Source organism: Pieris brassicae, chromosome 12 (genome assembly GCF_905147105.1).
Source record: "Pieris brassicae chromosome 12, ilPieBrab1.1, whole genome shotgun sequence".
Lineage (NCBI taxonomy): Eukaryota > Metazoa > Arthropoda > Insecta > Lepidoptera > Pieridae > Pieris > Pieris brassicae.
Window position 1 is genome coordinate 7,712,450 of NC_059676.1, and position 23,803 is coordinate 7,736,252.

A 23,803-nucleotide genomic window follows, 5' to 3' on the forward strand; every position below is an offset into this window, starting at 1 on the left:
AATATTTTGTGTTACTGTTGTAAAGAAAATCAAAATAATAGTTAAATCATATTTAAAATGTGTCATTTTCAAATTCGTACACCTCTCAAAGAGGATTTAGTTTCAAACCCCAAGTCCGCTATAATACACAAGAAGTTGTGCGAAAAACGATTGTCTTCTATCAATATATATTTTTTGAGTTTACTCTATAGATTTGCCTTGAAGTAGCGTACTACAATATGTTTGTGAGGTGTAACATAATCTACTGTTCGATGTCAGTAACGTTGACTAGTGGAACGCGTCCATACCGTGTTCAAAGCTGCTGCGACTCAAGGCGAGGCGAGTGGAGAGTGTGAATGGGTAATAAGAACTTTTCTTGGTAGGGTAGTGAGAATGCCAAGCAGCTTGATTTTGTGATAAAGTCAGTGAACAATAGATTAATCCCATAGATTCAATTAATTTTGAAAATTATTCCATATTTCTTTAATGATGTTAAACAAATGGACGGAGTCTGTACTGTACCTTCCACATCTATCTTATGAACACTTCCAGATGTTCATGTGAGGGGGGGAAGAGAACTCACTCTAATCTGTGGCTAAGGTCGAGAAGTTGTATATTCTTAGCATTCGGAATAGATTTATTACCGCGTATTTGTAGTGATTTGTAGACTCAAAATTTAGGTTTCGCTAAAAATACTTTAAATTTGTAAATATAAGATTTTTATATGATACCATAGACCTTACTAATAAAATAACAGAACGTTTGTTTATATCAAGACTAAAAAAATCCCAACTTGACATTTGACAATATACATCAAACAGTTTATAGTTTTGACAGTTCTTCGAACCATAAACAACTTATAGCCTTCTTTCACAAGTTTGAGGTTGAACATGGCGGTTGGTAAAAATAAAGGCCTCTCGAAGGGCGGTAAAAAGGGTGTTAAGAAGAAGATGTAAGTCCCAAATAAGTTACAAACTCTGCTACCTAACTATTCCTGAAAATGGTTAACTTCTTCTTTTATATCTAGTGAAAGTGATGTTTCAAATATAAGTGGATGAAAGAACTATCTCGTGTCATATTATTGAACCTATCTTACAATACAACTATTTGTTATATATATTCCCCGATATATTTCATTGTTTAACAGTTGTATCACGAGTTCATTTCGTTGCTGTTAAGAAAGTGATTGTGTGCACATGTAATGTTTGGTACGTATTTTGAGGTTATATGAAATAATTTGGTTTTATTTTCAGCGTTGATCCCTTCACCCGTAAAGATTGGTATGATGTCAAAGCCCCGTCTATGTTCACGAAGAGACAAGTGGGAACCACCCTTGTTAACCGTACTCAGGTATGTCAATTATGTTATTTATTTGTTTCCGGCTTAGTTAAGTTATTAGAGACCCGCTAGCTTTAAACAGTATTATTTAAGATTTTCTTAGTGTTTTACAAACTTAGACACGTGTAAATAACACGTTGAAACTATTGAGATTTTGTACTCAAATTCCAAACATTTTCCAGTTGGTAGAATACTTAAAAATCCATAAAAATACTAATTGATTTGTTAGTCCTATTACATGCATATTTTAAATATTTAACAGAAGACCTTAGATTTAACTAATAAATGATGATCCACCTAGCTCGCAATGACACAAACCTGATGAGAACTTTGTTCCCTTTTGATTTACTCCTGATAACAGTTTTATTTATTCTACATCTATAAATTTAAGATTCAAATATTTTACTCAGGAATGTTGTGTTATTTATTTCAGGGCACCAAAATTGCTTCTGAAGGATTAAAAGGTCGTGTATTTGAGGTATCCCTTGCAGATTTACAAGCAGACACAGATGCTGAAAGGTATAATTACATTATCTGTTAACATGTTAATTTGAAAACAATTGTTTTTATTTTGCAATATGTTATTATTTTTATCTCAGCTGTAAGCAATTTTATTTAATCGGAACTCTTATAAATAACAACATGATGATCCACCTAGCTCGCAATGAAACTATTTGATGAGAACTTTGTTCCCTTTTGATTTACCACTGACATTTTTTTGAAAGTAAATATATATTTATTTATTTCTTTTAAAAACCCACTTAAAGTGATATCTTATTATTTCAGGTCTTTCCGTAAATTCCGTCTGATTGCTGAGGATGTTCAGGGACGTAATGTGCTCTGTAACTTCCATGGCATGGACCTTACCACTGACAAGCTCAGGTGAGATGTCCTCGGCTTATTTGTCTGCAAATTTTATTTAAACTTTACAAATTACAAAAAAATATTGTACAGAAATGATGAAACAAATTTTAAGTGACATTTTAAAATCTTAGGGAAACCAATACTTAAACTGAAAAGGATAACAGAAAAGATTAGAAGATCAACTGTAATATCATATGCAATAATGGTTTAAAATAAATGTCCTTTTTGTAATGTAAATTGTCATGTATGTCTGGTTATAAATAATAAATCATAAAGTGTAATAATATAGGATTGCAGTCCAGCTATATGGGGGTGTTTTCATAACCTTTATATCGTTTCAAACTGCAAATATTAATGCTACAATATGATTTCACATCAATTTTTATTCATTGATGAATTCATGTTATTGCAACATTCTTGTTGCTTTTAATTATTGAATATCAATATGAGGAATTTCTACTGTTCTTTTTTAACATTCTTCTAAACTTAATGCTGCAATTTCAGATGGATGGTAAAGAAATGGCAAACTTTAATTGAAGCCAACATTGATGTGAAGACCACAGATGGCTACCTTCTGCGAGTGTTCTGCATTGGTTTTACCAACAAGGACTCACTTAGCCAGCGCAAGACTTGCTACGCTCAGCACACGCAGGTAAGAAGTTAACAACTTGCGAAACAATTAATAATGGTTCACATAGCTTGTTTTCAGGATAATATTCAATATGATAGGAGCCATAGCTCTATTAAAATTTTCTTAATTGATTTTTCAGTTTAAAAGAGAGATATATATATATATATATATAAATAAATTTTATATCAGTCAGTCTATGTCAGCTTAAACTATTTTAATGTATTAGTTCTGTTTGCTTTGTCCCAGCCAGTCCTGTCATCACTGGTTGACTGATGCACTTGATGTTTTGAATAATTGAATTTCAACAAGTTGAGTAATTTTGTTGTTTCAGGGAGTTTGATGTAGAATCATGTGATTGTTTGATGAAGTTTATACTGTACTATATATTAAATCTGCAGTCCAGCTATATACAAGTTGTCTATCACCTGTATATCGTTTCAAACTGCAGAAATAAACGCGACCGCATTATAATGTGCCTTAAATATTCGTTATTTTTGGTCTTTTATGTCGTTGCTACAAGCTTAATTTTATATGTACAAAATCCAAGCCTGCTATTGGCAGACTAATTTTAAAAGCGAGACAGCTCTCAAATCCCCACCCAAAGCAAAAATTCAATAATTTTTTTTACCTACAGTTGTCTGAAACACAAACATTTTATTAGTTAAATTTGTAGTAATAAATCTTTTATGTTTTTTCTATAAGATTGCATAGTCTTTATCTAAGTTTTAATCAAAGATATTATTTGCAGGTTCGTGCAATCAGAAAGAAGATGTGTGAAATCATCACCAGAGATGTTGCCAGCTCTGAGCTTAGAGAGGTTGTCAACAAACTAATCCCTGACTCCATCGCTAAGGACATTGAAAAGGCATGTCACAGCATCTACCCACTTAGAGATGTCTGTATAAGGAAGGTTAGTAATTAAATGACAATGTTCAAGCAATAATAATGTTGAAAATTTATAAAAAGTGGTATTTGATTTTGATATTTCGGTTAGAAAATACAGCTAAGATATATATGTAATTTGACATAGAATAACTTGAATGTTTAACTGTCATTAACTTACAACTTAGTGGTTGCCTGGAAGAGATCGCTCGAAAGCGATAAGGCTGCCGGTTGCCCTCCTTTTGATTTAGATATGTTCATTTTTTATATATTGTAGTGTAATGAAGTGTTAATAAATAATAAATAAACAGTAAAATAGCTGTGTTCAGTCACTCTTAGATTAATAATCCCCAGAGGGGTAACAATTGAAGATATCTGTCTAGAAATCAACATTTTAAACTTTATTTTACAGGTAAAAGTACTGAAGAGGCCGCGCTTCGAAATTGCAAAACTCATGGAATTGCATGGAGAAGGTTAGATTTTTGCTCTCTTATTAATTATATACGAAATTTTAAAACTTAAAATGATGATCCACCTAGCTCGCAATGACAACAAAACTGATGAAAAATTTTGTTCCCTTTTGATTTTACTACTGATTAGATTAGATTAGAGTTATTATTCTAATATGAGTCCTTTATAGGGAACAATGTTCAATATTTTCCTTATTTTTATAGGTGGCGGCGGCAAGCGCGGTGAAGTAGGAGAGAAAGGCGAGCGCCCTGAGGGATACGAGCCTCCAGTACAGGAGAGTGTATAAGAATATACGTTTAAAGTGATATGTGTCTTTTATTTCATATGTTCGAAATCTCTCATTAATACATACAATATAAAAACGTTAATTGACTTATTCCAATATCTTTGAATGAAATAAATAATAGAATTAACAATAAAAAATTACATTCAAGATAGAACAAATAACAAACCTAAAACATATGTTTTAAAAATGCCAATGTTATATGTTATAAATGTTTATATGTAAATATTAATATACGAATAACAAAAATTCTTATTTTATTAAATGCAACATGTTTTTTGTACAGCGCGTAAGTTAAGACCTTTGGTCGAAACTCAAACTGCCAACGAGATTGCTGTTTTATTTTCCTCGATTCACAATAAAAACGTTTGTGAATATTACAATAACAGTTAATTTTAAATCTATATAATATTACATAACAAGGCTTTATTTCAAAGAGATTTTCATCTCCAAATAGAACTTTTTAAAATCTAAACATCTTACCAAAATATTAAAGTTACTTCTGGAATGTCTGTCTTATTAATATGAACTTAAATTTATGAAATCCTAAGTAGTATCGTGCCAAGTAGTCATGTATGAAGCAAAACTGGCACAGCCAATTTACTATACCTTGAAAATAAAAATTTATACAACAAATACTATTAAAAATTGTACATTGAAAAATCAAATGTATTATTCAGTGGGAAAGGGGATTTACACCAATTAGGACATTAAACATTGAAATGGCACATGGAATTAAAATGTGTTACAATACCTATGTTTAATTATAAGGTAAACTTCCGAGACAATGTCATTCTGGTTGTCCTATATGTAATCTAAAGCACTAGCCCAAAATAAATGCATTATCAGCTAAGTTTGACCTCATCATTTGGTAGAATTTTCACAGTCGCGCATGGCTTTTTCCTTCGAGTTACCAACATTATGAGAATGCATAGACCAGAAATAATCAATGTTAGTATGAAAAATACAGTTAATCCTAGTTGAGCCGCCGCCGTTGAGAAAGTTCCGTGATACACGAGCGATCGGAGGCTTTCAGGGAGTTCTTCAACCGTCTGAAATTAAGAATAATGTCATAGGAACATTCCGCTTTCTGCAAATCTTGAGTTAATTTTATCACTTTTTTGTGTCAAATCTATGTAGCAAGAATGCTTATATAGGCTTCTGACTAAATTAAAAAGTTGATTGCTAATTACATATGGACAAATTATTACTTCTTATTTTATGACGAGTAATAACTTCGAATTGCTATAATTCTTTTGAAGTCTTGCAAACTGTTACTATAAAGCCTGACACTTCTAATAAATCAATTCATGTTTGGCTTTCAATCTTACCATTTGAATCCATGCAACTGGCAGAATCATTTCTTCCTCCAAAAAGTTTAGTGTACTAATCAATGATGATTTTCGTACAATTATGTTGAGTTGTAAACTGTAAATAAGAAGGTTTTCATTTACTTATATTGTATTTAATTGTTGAAATTATTCTTAAAAACTAAATCAGAGTTATTATAAAGTACTTTTTGTCTTTTTCAGTCAAATTGTATTTAAGTTGTGATGAAAATAGACAGGTGAGTAGTTTATTTTAAAAAGTCGGATTTGTTTGGACTTGGAGATTATAATATTGAGTATCTTAGCAGTTCGTTCTTTTTGTAGGAGATAAGGAGGCATCGTTGTGTAATATGCACTTCTCAATAAAACTTAATCACCTCGATTTTCCACTAAGCGAAATTCCCAGAGTTGGGTGAATATCAAGGTACGAATCGTGGAGTTCAGGATTAGGCTCCAGTCCTTCAAACGGCTCACGGAGTTTGGGGTCTCCGAGGTAGAAGTGAGGGAAGGACGCAAGTAATGGAGCACCTGGAAATAGAAAGAAATTTTTTGAGTTTTCCTGCGTGTTGAATAATCGGTTATATTCGTGGAAATCATTGCTAGGACGCGTGCATACTATTCGAATTCTTAAATATTTATAATCGTAATAATTATGTTAATTGTAAAAAGGGCCGTTCAGTAACCGTAACAGTAACTATGTTATTTTATTTGAACCGCCTGCATGTATTATTGTAAAGTTTGGTTTTGGTTGGTTTAACCTTTAATCAAATCGGATCGAATCCAAGACGGGTCGATTGCTTGCCTAAAGTTAAACGACATTATGCATGCGTATCAATGCCAAATAATAAACCTACCCATAGTACAACTGGTAATATCAATGACTCCTCTTGGCGGACAGCTAGCGGTATCAATGTCACAATAACATTGATTCGGTGAATAGTGATCAGGATCATCGAAGACTGTTCGAGGCATTGAGTAACGGAGTAATTCAATTCCATCGCCAATCTGCATTTTTATCAAGGAATTTATTCATATATATACACATATAAATTTAGGGTTGAAGATCCCCCGATATCGATTGTGATTGAATAAATTGTGTAAATTCCAAAAACTGTGATATAACATTCAGTAACAGTAGAAACTGAATATTTAATATTGTTAACATAGCTTTTACACATTGAAAGAAAACACCTCTTAATCGGATTAAAGCTATGTATTATTATTATAAACTTATAATTATTTAAATTTAAAATTATGTACGGTTAAAAGGTGTTTTCTTTCAAACTGAATATTTGATGTAACACCCTGATATCTTCGTTTTAGCCTGTTGATGTCCACTGATGGACACAAGCCTCTCTTCTAAATTTCCAGCATGACTGGTGATGATATCGCAACCTGAAAAGATGTGGAATCGTACATTGTACAATTCGTGTCAGTGTGCGTGTCAAGTGTCTATGCGGGTTTAAAAGTGAAAGCATTGTTACCAAATCTTTCTAAGTAAAACATATTCTTACATCTACATCCTTCACGTAGTTAAAAGGCAGTCGCCGACACAAGTTTCCGTAAAATATATAAATTGTTCTGTTCCTATCCAACATCGCGGGGGGGAATATTGTTCCGTCAGATCCTTCAATACTGTAACAATAGGCATATTTTAACTTTTTTACGTTGCCAATAATACCTAATTAAAATTCTAACCATAAAAAAAGAGGCAGAAATAAATCCTGTTTTACTGGGTATACTCAGCGAAGTCTAAATAATTTATTTTCATGCGAAACATTGTCCTGTAGTAGGGCATGTGTTAATCATAAAGTAGATAGCGAATGGTTTATCTTAATAAATAAATCAGTGGCGCTTCAACCTTATTAGGTCTGGGCCCCAGATTTCATGATAATTTGTCAGACTAATAGGTAAGCAAGGTGATCAGCCTCCGGACACTCCTGCCTGACACACGCCGTCGACATTTTGGGTCTAAGGCAAGCCGGATTCCTCACGATGTTTTCCTTCACCGTTCGAGCGAATATTTATTGCGCACATAAAAATCTATCTGGTTTTTCTCTATTCCTTAAATAGCTTGAACACAGTAAAGAACCCTCGGAAGTAATTAATTTTGATTTTAAGAATAATAATGTTGGATGATGTGTTTAGACGTCACCCATACACGATACACTTTTGAACTATACAATGATAAGGGATAAATTCCATGTAAAAATTGTTGTAAATATAATTCCATATTTTTAAATCACGTGTTGAGTATGAGTAATTATGTATGTTATCTGTAACATTTATGTCTAACCGAAAATCTTTATCATCTGATTTGAATCACATCATAGCATTTGCTTTAAATATTAGAGCCTAGGCAGAATAAAAAAATCTGATTTGTTTTTTTTAATAGTGTTTTCTTCTCCGCAATCGTATCCATTAACCCTTGTTTCTTATATGTTTGTAACAGCGAGAAATATAATAACAACGGACTTAAAAATCAAATTTTCATTTAATTGGGAGCAATTTGATGTTAACTGATTCCGCCGACCGTTGCCAGTGGGATCGCAAGTGCGTTGCCAGTCTTTTTAAGAATTGGTATTTTGTTTTGTTGAAGGGCCTTAGGTCAAGAAATACTTTAGTGGGCAGCTGGTACCATATAGTGGTAATGCAAGGCAAAAAACTCCAATTGACGGACGTCGAGGTGACGGTTGGTAGGTTAGGTTAGGGTATTCTACCACGACGTCCGATGAACACTCTCTGCAGTAAATGCGGTACAAAATGCCGAAGACCCCATTTCTCTAAGCAACACTAAGGGATCGGAATTCCACGACGTATACAATAACATGTTATTGTAAACACTTTTGAAATACGAAATAAATTCCCTTAATTGGCCAGCGACAAGCAATCACACAACACACTTTCGATGACCAAAACTGCATTGTAACTCACTTCATTTGTATGAAATCGGGTTAATAGAAAACAAATATAATACGATTCTCTACTTAATCGGAATTTTTAGGTTTCGTTTTGCATATCGCTGTACACCGTACCTGTTGCACTCACTGCTGCCCCAATACGGTAATTTAGTATCACCATTGAATTTTTCCAAAATATTTATCTTGTCCTTGTCATTCTCACCGGTATTTATCGTCAGCCTGTCGGAAACGGTGCCGTTTTTCTGTAAACAAATATCATTTGAAATATGAATGGAAGTGTCCTAACAAAAGAATCCCAACTTGTTCATATGTTGGAAAATAGATTAAGATTGCATTGTTGCCTTTCTTTATGCAGTAACAACATAACAATATTCCCTTCAAGTACTTTTCTGGCTCAACGAATAAGTATCGCAATACAGCGAGGAAATGTTGCCATTAAAGGTATAACTCAAACTCAAAATTTATATATATATATATATTTTTTTAAATTAATTGTAAATTTACATTTACTACCAGTTCAAGGGCGTAGAGCGGGTAAGAAGAACTAACAAGAAACTTTTCGCCACTCTTTTTAATCGCCAAGTATTGAATCATACAAATTGTTTGAACTGGAGCAAATCAATCCCAAGGATTAAGATTATCTTAAATATTCGTCAAATTTATAAAAAGCTTTATTGATTAATTAACGTTTAACGAGGGCTTTCAATTTATTTAGTGATCGTTCTCAAATTTCCCTTGGGAGTTTGTTGTATAAACGACTACAATTTCCAAAAATGGAGTGGTTTATCTTCTAGAGCCTGGTTGGTCATACACTCAATTTATATTTAGTTATTATACTGCCACAGGGATCAAACTTTTTAAATTAGTTTTAGTTTTCTATTTATAAATTATTATTACTTTGATGAATATTGTAAATACTAATATTACAATGTTATGTTAAAAATCCTTATTAGTAAACTAGGTTTGTCTTAAATAACTTATTAGTCTTAAGTTAGGCTAGATCGTAATATCCCATGATGCCTTAGTAAAGACACATGTACGAAAAATCTTTCAGTCTGTTTATGGCAATAAGGTACTTACCGTAACAAGAAGCCCAAAGTTGTCAAAACGAAGTTTTCCATTTAAACTCAAAAACGGTTTAGCTGTGTTTATAATGTCGTCATCGTAGCCCCATAGGAACCTGAAATCAAAATTAGTTTGGGCTTTTAATCCAGAAAAACTGTAGGCAATCCGTGTATTTTGATGTCTTTCCATTCCGAAGAACGAGATGTTCAAATTGATATCTAAAGTTGGATCTAAGTTTTTCATCCATAATTTTCTTGATTATTTTCTATTCGTTTGTCAATATTTTTCGCACAGTAGACGTAGCATATTATTTTATGTAAATTATTAATGTATGAGTGTGTGGAAACCTTTTTCATATTTAATTTCAGGCCGAATATTCTTTACAGTCATAACTAATGCGATAAAGTCATAAAAATGTATATATATTTTAATTCTAAACCTACTAATATTAATAATTCCGAATTGATTTCCCCGGGTATCCCCGGGCTCCAATGAGAGCGGCTATAACTTTATGCAATTTATTAATTTATCTTTCAATTCAATAAATTGATTTCAATAGCAAATATAATTTTTCTTACCTATGAACCGGTAACTTGAGAAATGCGTCATGATGGTTCGTGAACCGCAATGCGTTTAATAATGGGAATTTAATCAGATTTGGCAGATCCAGCGATTTGGAAATAACACCCTGTAAAGCAAAACACACTTTAAGAAGTTTTAGATTTAATTGTTTTCATGAGGGGAATTAAGTTTGGTGTTCCGCAGTCCACAGTCTGTTTGACAAGGCAACTTACTTTTGTGAACTAGCGAACTGTGGAATCGATTCCTAGTCTTCCCTGAGAGATACGACGTACGTATTCAAAGTTAGAGTGTACTCCCTTAAAAGCCGGCAACGTACCCACAAAAATGGGTGCATGGGCTGCGAAGACTGACACCCCCATATATAAGAAACAGTAAATAGAAATAAAAAACTTACAATTAACGGTAGATTAGGAACAAACACTTGGTCGAAATGTGGTCCAGCGCTCATTTCTGGCAAATATTGAAAATTGTTCCTCTCTTGATATGTAAGTTTGTCTCCCTCAAATTTTATGTTCACTCGCTCCAACTGCTGGCTGCAAATATATTTATTTAAAGGCCCGACTTTAACCATAAAAAATAAATAGGGATTTAATGAGTTTCAACGTCCCCCAAATAACTTTCCCAATAAATGTATTAATTGTTACAATAAATCTTGTTTACTCAATAATAACAAAATATACTACTTATTGCTGTAAAAAGTGTTTGCTGCAAATTCTTGTGTTTAGACTGAACATACTTAAACATATAAATATATCTAAGAGACAAAAAAAAATAGTTCAGTTGATAAACAAGTGTAATAAAGTTTCCTAAGTCAATGGATAAACTATTTCCTTCCGAGAATTCTAATAACATTATCTTAACGCCACGCCGACCTATAACCCTAGAGTAATCCATACAAGCTTATAGTTTCTAGAAAATAAATTGTACATCAAAGTTTCCTCTTAAATTCTATTCCATGTTCTAATGTGATCAAACTTTGGATGGAATTCTTTTATCACAGTAAAAAAAACGGAAGGTATCGCGTCTATCAAGATGACCGACCAATCACAAGGAAAACGTGTCCCATTTCAACTTTTGTTTTACATTCTCACAACCAAGGTGTGTTAGTGCATGTTAGTTGTGGTCTAAATACCACTGGTAAGTGAAAAAATTGAACACAAGAACAGAGTGTATCCCCTTTAACAGAGACTGTAAGTAGTATTATTGAAAATTTTCTTATATTAAAAATTTATTAGTAAATTAATTACTAGTCTTTAGATCTTTATGTTTCATGATGTTTCAGTGAAGACACATGTATTTTAATAAAATGGCCAAGTTATTTACATTGAGGGCGTTTCGGGCAAAACATAAATGTTTATATTTACGAATGTCTTCATCGAAACATATTGAAAAATAATTCTTATCTAATTGAAAACATTGACATGAATAAATCGGAGCACTTAAAGAATCAATTGTTCGATTTATTGGTATTGTCACCTTACAGATAAATGTCAATATGGGTTACTGCACTCGTTGCACTGAGATTTCAATATTTTTTCTTTGGATCAGGACCATCAGAATTGTTACTATGCACGGGCCAATTAAATTAATATTAGTGTTACTAGATAATTCAGGTGTACTATATATAGTTATAATTTTTTTTTATTAATGTAATCTCGCTGTTGGCCTGAGGGGCCTTATCAGCTCAGCTCGGGCTTGTTTCGCCAGCGAAGCTTGCTTGGGATTTTCCGGCGACTAGTAGAAAGGATAGTAATTGATGCTTTTGCGCACCGATTATTATTATTAGTTAGTGTTTAGTCTTGTCGAAGTGGCGTGTGGACTGTTGGACACAAACTCCATAGGGCTAAGGTAAGGAGCTCCAGGTTGTCGTTTGCGACTTTTATGAATCACGCCTAGAGCACCTGTAGCCGGTGGATATGGAAGGGGGCACAACGACGAAGGGCGAGGAGCCTTCGCCTTGAACTGTCACCTTGTCTCCTTTGTTCAAGGAACGGGCTTCTTTTATTCAGGAGTAAGTAGAGATGAGAGAGGACTAACGAGGCCTTAATGCGAACGGCGGCTATGTGTTTGCGGGAACACATGCGATTATGCTATAATAGTTATTATAAATATTTTTCAGAGACAGAGTGTATTACCAGTTCGCGTAACGTTTACTCAGTGCCATCTACAGTTGCTTACTAAACTTACTACATTAAATTTGATCGATTTTATTATTAAAATAAGTAGCATGCACTGAAATAAAAGAAAAGTATTTACTTACGAGTAAACATACGGCCCAATATCCTGAAGTTTAAGTTTACTAGCTCTACCATCTCGTACGTCCTCCCAGTTAGTGTAATTAAAGAGATGAACTTTCATTATAGGCCGCACCGTCGGTCTACGCCACATGGAGAATGCGATCGAGTTGTTTCGGATCGCCATATTCTGTGACATATGATAAATATTTTACATTCATTCATCAAGGATTTAGTTTATTAGTTTTGGAATTTTGTTTTTGTTTAATAAAAACTGTAGGTTAATTTAGTTTGTTTGAATTACACAAATACTCATTAGGCACAAATACTTTTGTCAAACATAATAAGAAAAATAAAAATGAAATATTAATAACAATGATTTTTTTTACATTAGTATTCAATTAATTTTGGTATATATAGTTACAAGTTAGTGTAGTACAAGGACTGCAGAGGTACTCTGTAACTTTAAACGAAGATACAGATTGAGTGAGAATAAGAGTCTTAATTATAAGGTATTCAAAAGACTTATTACTTCATATACTCTATCAAGTAGTACTTACAGATAAAATAGCATCGTTGATTGTGTTTGTAAAACAGAAGATTATGGCTCCTATAAGGCTAAGTGCAAATGTTGCCGAAAGAAGTGTTAAAACTGAAAAAAATACCATAATTAAAATAGCCATAATATCCCTACTATTTTGGAATTGTGGTTCTTTTAAACAGTGCTTATTTCACAACTAAGCTAGTGCGGCCAGCATTTATTTTTTGGGAATGGAATTTTGCTGTTGACCTTGACAGTTCGGGCTGTGCTGCCAGCAAGGAAATCTGTATTAGTGTTATAAAGTAGTATCAAATCTATTATAAGCTGTAGAATAATTTCTCTTTGTTTTTTTTAAGTTACTTGTAAGTAAATTAAATCAATTAATAGGTGATAAAATATACAAGTAATTAAATTTATACACATTATGTTTTCATTAAAATTAACTGACATATTAAAATTAAAACAAAGACATATTTATAAGTTTAAAATAGTATGCATATACATTGTGTTATTATTCTCAATTGTCCTTTTCTCCTTTATTGATTTACAGAATTCTCGTAACGTTACATTTCCGTATTCAAAGCCTTATCAGTAACAAGGTACGATTTTAAGACAGTGCGCACAACTAATAATCAAGACGTAGGGCTCCTCCTTCTGTGACCTAGGACTTTTGGACCGGGCACTTCGTAGCTATATAGTATACTTTATACGTGGTTTGGTGCTTTATTTGGTTAAGGGATACGTTGGTTTTAGTTGGCTCTACATAGACACCAGGAGGTCTATTAAGAAAAACGAACGCCGAAGTTTTGCACCGAAACGGAACCATAGATATAAAGAAATTGCAAAACGAATTTGTGAATAAGGTAAACGAAAAACAAACTGGATAATTGAGAACTTCGCAGCCATCATCAGATCCGAAATACTTTCCTAATAGGAGAATGTACGTTCCCTCAACCGAAACTTCGTATTTAGTTTTTTGTAGTAAACCTCCAGCCAACCTGCGCTTATCAAATTCACTTTCAATGAATTTTAATTTCAAACTTCAATCATTTTTAATGTTTTTTTTGTTCTCACACAATCATTGTTTACGTTCAATCGAAATGGCTACCCTTGTTAAAATATGTTCCTCCAACTTTTTAATGGTTTCGTAAGTGCATATATGTGGAAGTAGATAAAAATAATAATATATGTATGTCATATATTTAGATGCTATTGCACAAAATGAATCCTAACATTCTCTTCCTTGTCCGTTTAACGTTAATTTTCCTATATTCAAGCGTCTTCTAAATGCATTAAATAATTTAATTTAAAAAATGTCTGTGCCATAATATGAATGACCCAACCATGTTTTGATATTCTTATCAAAGCTACTATGTCTTATCTAGACTATACAAGCCTTATCTCGAAGCAGTTATAAACAAAAAATTAATATTATCTGGTCATTATGAGCTTTTACGACACATTTGACCATGATAAATTTTGTATTGAATAGTGTTTTTATATAACATTCGTTAAGTGATTTGTACAAATTGTCTGGTGCAGTGTACCAACATTTACGAAATTTGGACTAGGACTAGGACTAACTTCAAATATCGATTAAAAACCTGTTTCGGTACGAGGATTAATGTATATTACGTATATAGAACCTTGCGGTTTTATTTAAGAAATAGTAAATACATTTCTTGAGTAAATTATCCCCTAAAATTACCCTAATTATATTTATTTTAAGTTTGAAATGATGCTACGGAATGACACACTTTAAAAACGGGGTCCGTTGATAAATGACATCAAAAGCAAAATAATAAATGTTGCAATAATTTGTGTTTGTTAGTACAGTTGAACATGTATTTATTGACATTATCTATTAATAAAACTTAGCCCATCTAAGACTTAGTAGATGAATTTCGTGACATTATCTTTTTAAATATATATGTATTTAATAATTAAATTAAAGATTCAATTAGGAATCTAATACCGGTGATCCCAGAGTTGGTGCTTTCCTCGCTAATCCATTAAGTATAATAATAATAATACAATAAAGACACAGCCACAGGGACCAAACCTTTTATATTTTAATTTTTCTATTTTTAATAATTATTCTATGTAAGTTAAGTATATTGTACATAATGTGTATTTCTGTGTTAGAAATATATTTAAGTTTTATAAGATATTATCAATTTGCCTAATGCTAATTAGTGCAGTAATGCTGCGACGATAATTGTGAGAAAGGCCATGGTTCGAATATTGCTTCGGCAGCATTACAGAGGCAGCTGTGCTCTACGAAGCAAAGTGAGGATTATTTCAGTCTGAATTGGAAGGTGATCTAGAGCAAAGAGTATCGTGGATGCGTATTCCTCATCCCTGATATCAAATTTATGGCATATAGAGAACAGGACCGTCCTGGGATAGGACTAGCAGTAAAGATATATATGGACGGAAGTAAAGCAGACGAATTGGTCGGAGCCAGTGTTTCCTTATGGAAAACTGGTGACGAATTTGAGACTTATAGACTGAAACTACGCTGTTTCGTGCATCAAGCTGAACTGGTGGCTATTCTTAAAGCAACTTAAAGGACTTTGTCACCCAGAAGCCACCTACGGCGTATATAGTGACTCCCGATGTGCACTCGAAAGCATTGCGAATGGTCGCTCTTTCAATCCCCTTGTAGTTGAAATCCGTAAGAATATAAATAAAGCGCGTTTCATCAACAAAAAAATGATCTTCTTTGGGTTAAAGCGCATGCGAGCGTGGAGGGGAATGAAAGAGCAGACCAACTGGCAAAGGAAGCTGCGCATCTAGAAGAGGCGCTCGTGTACAATATATTCCACATATCGCATTTGAAGGACTGTCTACGTGGAAACACGACAGAAAAATGGAATTACAGATATCGAAACAGCGAAACAGCTGCAATAATTAAGTTATTCTTTCCAAACGTTATTTCGGCCTTTTCGATAATTAAACAAATAAAACCAACGGGATTGATTACCCAGATGTTGATAGGTCACGGTGGATTCTTGTCGTATCTTTACTGGTTCAGGGTTAGACAAAGTGCTGCCTGTCCTAGCAATACAGCTGAAGTGACGGTGTTACATGTTCTGACCGACTGTCCAATGTATGGATACGACAGATATAACAGTGAACAAGCTATGGGCATAAAAGGAACCGACGAATTTAAGGACAATTATGTTCAACAATAGGTTAGGAGGCATCTTTTTGGGATTTGCTGTAAAAGTCATACAAAAGTTGTTAATAGAAACAGATAGTAGTGTTTAATCATTCTGGTTAGCAATACCCCACGTAAGCTATTTAATACCTCCGACGACTACATAGTCGCGGAATTATCTAGAATTATAATTTAAAAAAATATATATGAGTATTCTAATTGCGCTCCATGAGTTTCACGTGCGTATATTTAAACCTAAATTTATATTGTCTTACATTTATAATATTTATATAAGAATCGAAATCACGTATATATATAACAAATAAGGAAATTAAAATTTATAGTAATCAAACATACTCAACAAATAAAGCCGTACAAAAAAATGCGAATGGTGAAATAAAGTTCGCTCATATGTAATGGTATATTGTAATCGTCTACTTAATGCATAGGCCAGACATAATACAGTATAAGAGACCACCTGAGCTGAGCTGAGTGAGATCACAGAGTATTAAATTTTAAATGTTCATACACGTATTCAATATTATTATGAATGTGTCCTTAATCGAGACGCCTAAAAAACCAAAGGGACTGGAAAATATATATACAAAAAACGCTATAAGCTTTAGCTTCTTATAATAAAGAAAAACAATCTTATTATTTATTTCGAATGAAAATCTGAGACCCAAATGAGATTTCGGTGTCTTTGTCGTGATCAATTGTTTTTACACGCGCCACTTGGCATGCCGATTTTTCACTATGATTTCCTTCACCGTGTCAAACGCACATAGACACAAGTCCATTTATCCACAGCCAGGGATAGATCCTACGACCTCAGGGATAACAGTCACACCCTGAAGCCTCTACCAACACAATTACAGTCCAATAGTATATTTATTTACGTATTTTATAGTTTTCATAAAACAATATACGTAATTAGGTTGAGGTTTAAGTATGGATAATGTTTGAGAGTCAATATTTATTTAAGAATCGCGATATTAAGAAAACTAATTAATGATTTGTGTGTATAAATCGACGTCACCTAATCACGTGTTTGAGATAACCTTCGGTTTAAATGTATAAAAATCTTAAAGACCCTTGTGTAATGTATACAAAATTTGACCCCATTTGACATCAACAACGAAGACTTAAACAGGCCCTGAGTTCTAACGTACACGATTTTTTATATATAACTGGGAGTAAACGGGCTTCTGCCCGCTTCCTTTTCCTAAGCCTTCTGGCTTACCTAACTTGTAACACTCGCATTGAAAGAGGACTCGCAAGTACCAAGCCTTGCTTTTGAGAATTGTTACGCTCTTTTCTTGTACAATTTTTTTATCAGATCATATCTTTAGGTGAAAAATATCAGATCTTTAGGTGAAATTTAGAAAGATAGTCTTTAATATATAATCACTATTTGTTATGACTGGGATCACTATCGCATTAGGTATATCAAGATAATGCGTTTTTATAGCTTTTAATTTAATTTTTTTACGCTTTTTTAATTACGCTAATTTAGATACGCTTTTTATATAATAAAACTCGAAGTTAAAAGGATGTACAATTTGAGGAAGACTTTACAAAGGTGATAAAAGATAGAATAAGTTGCACAAAATTCATAGTATTAATTCCTACTGTATCTAGTAAATAATGCAGTCATAGCGGTTTTTCAAACTCGTGTGTTCACTATCTACGTTCAAGGGTCAGGAAACAGCGGGAAACGCCAACAATAAGCGACAAACTAATTTTTATTGTTAACCAAAATGTAATTACTATCAAAAAACGATCTTTTAAATAACGCGATTTTATTTTTATTAAACACTAGCTACAATAACTTTATTTCGCCTTAATATGATTTTTTACCCTACATTTTTAGAAGCCATACATACCAATGTGGAACATTTTGCTATGCTGTTAGACTATATTGCTAAGAGGCTGTTCGCTCTTTCAGAATAACACTTTAAGTACTGAACAAAGCTAATTATTTTTATAATATAATAAATTTAAATATTTGTCTGTATAAAAACCTTTCTCATAGTTCAAGGAATAAATTAAAAATACTCGAATTGATCCAGCCGTCTTTGAGTGCGCTTACCATATTTTGCGATTAATTGTTATTTATATAGATTAAAATTATATCATATCTGTCATAAGCTAACGATATCTAAGACTAATTATTGCCCCGTTCTGTTCTGGCTTCACATGTAGCTTAGTTAACAAAATATTTTTTAGGACAATGCTAACTCGAAAATTTCTCTTACTTAATATGTATATGGAGAGATATTGCGCAAAGGTTCCTATTCTAAAGCTAATAAAGATTGAACGTATAATATAAACAGGTTTTGTTCGGTTTTTTTAATACCTCTTGTCTAATACTCTATTATTACATATGTCTGAAAAAGGTATCCATTTGAAGCTAATTATGTTAAGTCACGCGACAATTACAAAAGAAACAAAATTAGTATGACATTGGCATTGATAGTTCTTGAGACAAAGCGATTTATAAAGGTTTTGTATATAGTTAAAAATTTATTAAAATGTATTAGGAATATAAAAAATAGGCGTCAAACTGTTTATCTAATGTAGTGATTTATGTACCTCGGGCTATTCATTTATTAACTAAAAACGTTTTAAGTGCCTATAAGATGATTTTTATTAAGCCAATAAGTATCCTGCGAATTAATTTTTTAAATGAAAATTACAAGTACAATAATTTTAAATTTTTCTGAAAAATTTATATTCACCGTAATTATCATGTATATGAATATGAATGTTTAGAATAGATAGATATACTACAGAAAATGCATTATATATGCTGTGGTGTTCTTTAATACATAAATAAAAGCCGAAAGCCGTCTTCAAAGTAACAGTAATTTTTGTGATTGTTTTGAAGATTGAAGAAATTTGATGTCGCCATAAACTAATACTTTGATTTATATTTATATATATTGATAAATATTTTTATCTAAGTCACTAAAATCCGCCCTTATTATTATAATCTATATATAAAAAAATGAACCCCTATTTCCCTTGGTCACGGCATAACGCGTGAACGGCTGGACCAATTTCGCTTATTCTTTTTTGTTGTGTTTGTTATTGACAGGAGAAGGTTCTCTCTCACGAAAGAAGAAAAGAAGAAGAAATAATTAATAAAAATAATAAATTAAGAATACTTAACCACCATATTAATTAATCATTAAAAGTAATACTTCGATCGGAGTTATTATATTGATAAAATATAAAATAATTACAGTCGCTAATTGTTTGTGGCATTAATCACGAAAACCATGTTTTTTTCACATGTCCAGTTATATGTCGGAATACCAACAAAACTATATACGCGCCAGAAAAACAAACAAAGAATTTTGTATATTATAAAGCATTATTATTAATTATACCAATTCGAAATCAATGTTCGTAGTAAAGACGGGACAAAGTTAGTAAACACATATACACTTGTATTAGGTATAATGTAAGTGTATATGTAATTATTTACACACAATTCTTCATATAGGAACAGCTTTATGAACGTTAAAACATTAAAAACAAATATAGAGATTTACAATATTATTAACCAACGTAATAATAGTTTAAAATGGATAAATAGAAAACTAACACAAATTTAAAAAGTTTGGTTACGTTATGGTATTGCGATACTTATTCGTTCAGTGAGGAAATCACTAGCTCTAGTGTCACCGGTATAAGTACCAGACGCCAATTTAAATCTTTAATTAGCGCCTGTACACTTGAACGTCACGACCAAATACGTATTTTCCGTCTGCTTTTTCGGCTTGAATATTACAATTATTTTTGCTTTAGATTCCTAAATCTTTGTTGACGAGTCTGAGCCCACGACTTGGTTATAAATTTACAAAATAATGTTTATGTATAATGCTTTGTCCTTTAGTTACTTTCAAAGGAAATTCAATAGCTGATTAATATTTATGTAGTTCGTAAACCCTTAATGAGCCCTTTGAAAGTTAATAATGTGTTATTGAGAGTAATATGTGGCTTTAAAAAGCAAGAAAAATTACTTGTTAATAATCATTGATTTAAAAAAAAACATTTATTTTATACATGTCAGTCATGTGACACAAAATGGTCACAAATACTTCTTTGCATGTCTAATGTTTAAGTTAATTTTCATTTGACGGAGACTATTGATCCAAAAATATGTGTGTTTGTGTCATTTTCGAACGATAATAATTAACACGTTGATATTTGTGTTTACAAGGACGTCATGTGGACTGGTGCGACGCCATCTTGCGTAGAAATTTGGCGGGGTCTTAAAATTATTGTTCTATGAATTTTTTATGTCAATTTGTGTACGTTTTATAGTCACGAATAAATAATCTGTGCTATCTATCCATCTATCTGTGCAGCACTAATCAAATTTGCAGTGTTGGCCCAGTGCCTTCAGCGTGTGACTCTTATTCTTGAGGTCGTAGGTTCGATCCCCCCAGCTTTGCACCAATGAAGTTTCTATGTGGGCACTTGTTATTCGCTCGAACGGTGAAAGAAAACATCGTGAGAAAACCGGCTTGCCTTAGACCCAAAAAGTCGACGGCGTGTGTGAGGCACACGCTGTGTACCTAGTTGCCTATTAGATTGACAAATAACCATAAAACAGATGCAGACATCTGAGGCCCAGACCTAAAAAGGTTAAAGAGCCACTGATTTATTTTTACTTCAATAAATAATCTATTAATTATTTTAATTCTACTACAAAAATAATTGCTATAAGTTCGTGTGTTATTGGAATTTAAAGTTGTATTTGTAAGATTATGTTGGTTTACAAACATTTATAAACGCACATAGAAATCAATTACCGCCATACGAACGCGAATTTTGAAATTCCGAAAATTTTATTCTAATCTATTCGGAATAACATTATTTTATTAGTAATGATAACAACCAAATATACAGTATTTACATTTCCTCGCTATATTGAGATACTCATTCGTTGAGCGAGGAAAGCCCAGCTCTGGAGTCACCGATACTTAATCGGAGTTATAAATAAATATTTGAAATATCTTTCCGATTCCGGCCAATGTTACTCACATAAATAATATCTCCTGTCCATCTGCTGGCCCCAACACAAAACAGACCATTGCTTTTTGATACCCGTACATGTAAATTGGGCTCTTCCACAGCCCACGCAACCTTGTAGCACAGTGTCCTCACGAATTAATATTTTTCCATTACTAGGAGATATTATCACTACTTTATTGTCATCTTTTGGTAGAATTAATGATGAAGATGTTGTTTTATCCAATACTTCGTGATCCATTTTGACGTGGAACCGCAACGGCGGTTGGGTGAAGACTGGGGTCAAAATCTGTGTTATCAGTACGTTGAGGTTATCAAAGTATGGTGTAGATGTGTAGGGTCAAAATTTATATGATACTGTTATGCTTTATGAAAATTAGACGATTTTTTATTAGGTTCTATGGAGGCAAGGTACGCTATGTCATATTGAATTTGTAGGCAGACTAATGGACAGACAGTCCACACGTCTTTAATATTAAAAAAACGTTATGACAAGTAACACGTACAGATGATACACATATTTTGCAGGTCACAAAACTACTTGAACACACACAAATTTCATCAAAATCGGTCCAGGTTTACAGACAAAACGCACAGAAGATTTATATACTTACATTGTATGGAACTAGGCCATCAGATACAAAATTAAACCATAAAGTATTGTTCCATAATCACGAGACACTCTTATGCTTCTCTTTTGGCCTTTTTTAAGGCCTATGACCTACAAAGGAAGATGGATCGGTTTCAGTAATCACTTGGGACCATTTCATGAAGGTTTTTACGTATTTAGTAACTGTTATCAGCCAAATTATAAGAAAGAATACCAGTGGCGCTGCAACCTTTTTAGGTTTGGGCCTCAGATATCTATTTTTGTCAATCTTATAGGCAAGTGTGATCAGTCTACTGTGTCTGACACCCCGAGTGGGTGTGAGACAAGCCGATTTCCTCACGATGCGAGCGAATGCTAAATGCGCACATATACAAATAATCCATTGATGCACGGCCGGGAATCGAACCTACGACGTCAGGGATGAGATGATGACCACTAGGCCAACACTGTTCTCAGCCAAATTATATTTCATTATAAATCTTAAGTGAAAATGGGCGAAATACACCGCTCGCATTACCTATATCAGATTGGTAACAAGGTGGAAGGAGCCATCAGAGAAGTGAAAGCGAGCTTAAAGAAATTGGTGGGAAAGATGGAAATGAAATTGTTCAAGATAGAGAGAGATGGAGTCTGTTGGAGACGGCCTATATAAGAAGTCCTTGGAATATAATTGTGTAAAATTTTAAGTGTAATGACGTTATACAGTTGTAAAGACGTTTCAAAGAATAAATGAGGTTTAATAATTATTATTACAGTCTTAACGGACCGTAATTAAAAACAAACAAAATCCTATGATTGCTTTAAATATTCTATTTATCTTCTGTGCTCGTAATTAAACTCCTCAATGGCTGGACAGGTTTGAATGAATTTTTTTTGTGATTTGCATTATTAGATATTTTTGTGATACGTAAGATGTGTCTACAGGACAACGTCATTCGGGCCAGCTAGCGTAATATATATTTTTTGTAAAAACTACACAAATGTTTTATGTAATTTAAACTTCGCTCTATTAATGAAATCAATATTATAAAAAAATAGCTATTTTTTTATCTATTTATCTTATATAACGAACACAACGGCTAAACAAAGATTTCCAATATTCCCGCACCACTGACATATGAACTTCTTATCTGAGAATGACATGTTTTTATAACTTTTTTATGTTATGAACCTAAAGACCGGTATTAATTGTGGTATTAGATGACGTTCTATTATATAGCAGTGGTTTTGAAAGCATATAGTACTAGCTAGCGACTTAATATGATTGCTTTATTTAGCCTACCTTTTTAGTAGGTACATACTTAACATATGGAATATTTTGATAATAATAATAATAATCGTTTATTTGCCAAGATAGTGGTACAGTGATTAGATCGATCAATTTCAAATTAAATAGACATGCAAATGTCATATACATTTTTACAATATCTTATTAAGAATATATAAAAATGTCAAAGTTAAATTATTTACAATCGGTCTCAAATCTATGAACCAAATACTACAAATACTTCGCTGAAAAGGCACTTTACTCTTAAAAATTAAATCACCTATGTGACATGTATGTATCACACAATATGCTACCCCATTTTTATGTAATAGGAGGCTTACATAATGTTAAACGACACTAACATTGCCAGAAGTGAATGGTACGCTCTTTTCTTGAAGGACCCTAAGTCGAATTGTGCGCGGCAAAAAATAGCCTTTAGAAACGCTCAGTTGTGGAATGACAGATTGAGCCTATAGCTTTTCCGGAATAAAGTACTAAATAAAGCCATTTTTCTATTATCCTCCCCGTAAGAATAACATAATTCATATTTCAAAGAATTAAAAAAAACCCGCATTGGTCCAGTTGTCTTCGAGTTACG

General features: G+C 32.8%; 2 protein-coding genes across 2 annotated transcripts; one reads left to right on the forward strand and one right to left on the reverse strand.

The window, feature by feature from the left end:
- The first annotated feature begins 809 nt into the window (after positions 1-809).
- On the forward strand, positions 810-4,470 carry LOC123717082 (40S ribosomal protein S3a). The gene is made up of 8 exons (XM_045672880.1): positions 810-931; positions 1,233-1,329; positions 1,751-1,836; positions 2,104-2,199; positions 2,686-2,833; positions 3,561-3,722; positions 4,107-4,167; positions 4,369-4,470. The coding sequence occupies exons 1-8, from the start codon at positions 870-872 to the stop codon at positions 4,449-4,451; spliced, it is 795 nt and encodes a 264-aa protein (XP_045528836.1). The 5' UTR covers positions 810-869; the 3' UTR covers positions 4,452-4,470.
- A 150-nt stretch (positions 4,471-4,620) lies between these two features.
- LOC123717081 (lysosome membrane protein 2-like) lies at positions 4,621-21,591 on the reverse strand. The gene is made up of 12 exons (XM_045672879.1): positions 21,341-21,591; positions 13,139-13,230; positions 12,605-12,768; positions 10,739-10,877; positions 10,341-10,450; positions 9,778-9,877; positions 8,812-8,939; positions 7,291-7,411; positions 6,631-6,781; positions 6,154-6,304; positions 5,780-5,876; positions 4,621-5,500 (listed from the first exon to the last, which is right to left on the reverse strand). Exons 1-12 carry the CDS (start codon positions 21,567-21,569, stop codon positions 5,294-5,296), a joined length of 1,689 nt encoding a protein of 562 aa, XP_045528835.1. The 5' UTR covers positions 21,570-21,591; the 3' UTR covers positions 4,621-5,293.
- Positions 21,592-23,803: the final 2,212 nt, after the last annotated feature.

Bases quoted from the DNA above. Each gene is read 5' to 3' on its own strand.
- LOC123717082 (XM_045672880.1), top strand. From the start codon at position 870: ATGGCGGTTGGTAAAAATAAAGGCCTCTCGAAGGGCGGTAAAAAGGGT. The intron at 932-1,232 runs GTAAGTCCCAAA...TTTTATTTTCAG, and splicing joins AAGGGTGTTAAGAAGAAGAT to CGTTGATCCCTTCACCCGTA. The intron at 1,330-1,750 runs GTATGTCAATTA...TATTTATTTCAG, and splicing joins CCCTTGTTAACCGTACTCAG to GGCACCAAAATTGCTTCTGA.
- LOC123717081 (XM_045672879.1), bottom strand. From the start codon at position 21,569: ATGGATCACGAAGTATTGGATAAAACAACATCTTCATCATTAATTCTA. The intron at 10,451-10,738 runs GTAAGTTTTTTA...TTTGCTTTACAG, and splicing joins TTCCTAATCTACCGTTAATT to GGTGTTATTTCCAAATCGCT. The intron at 7,412-8,811 runs GTACGGTGTACA...CTATTGTTACAG, and splicing joins GGCAGCAGTGAGTGCAACAG to TATTGAAGGATCTGACGGAA.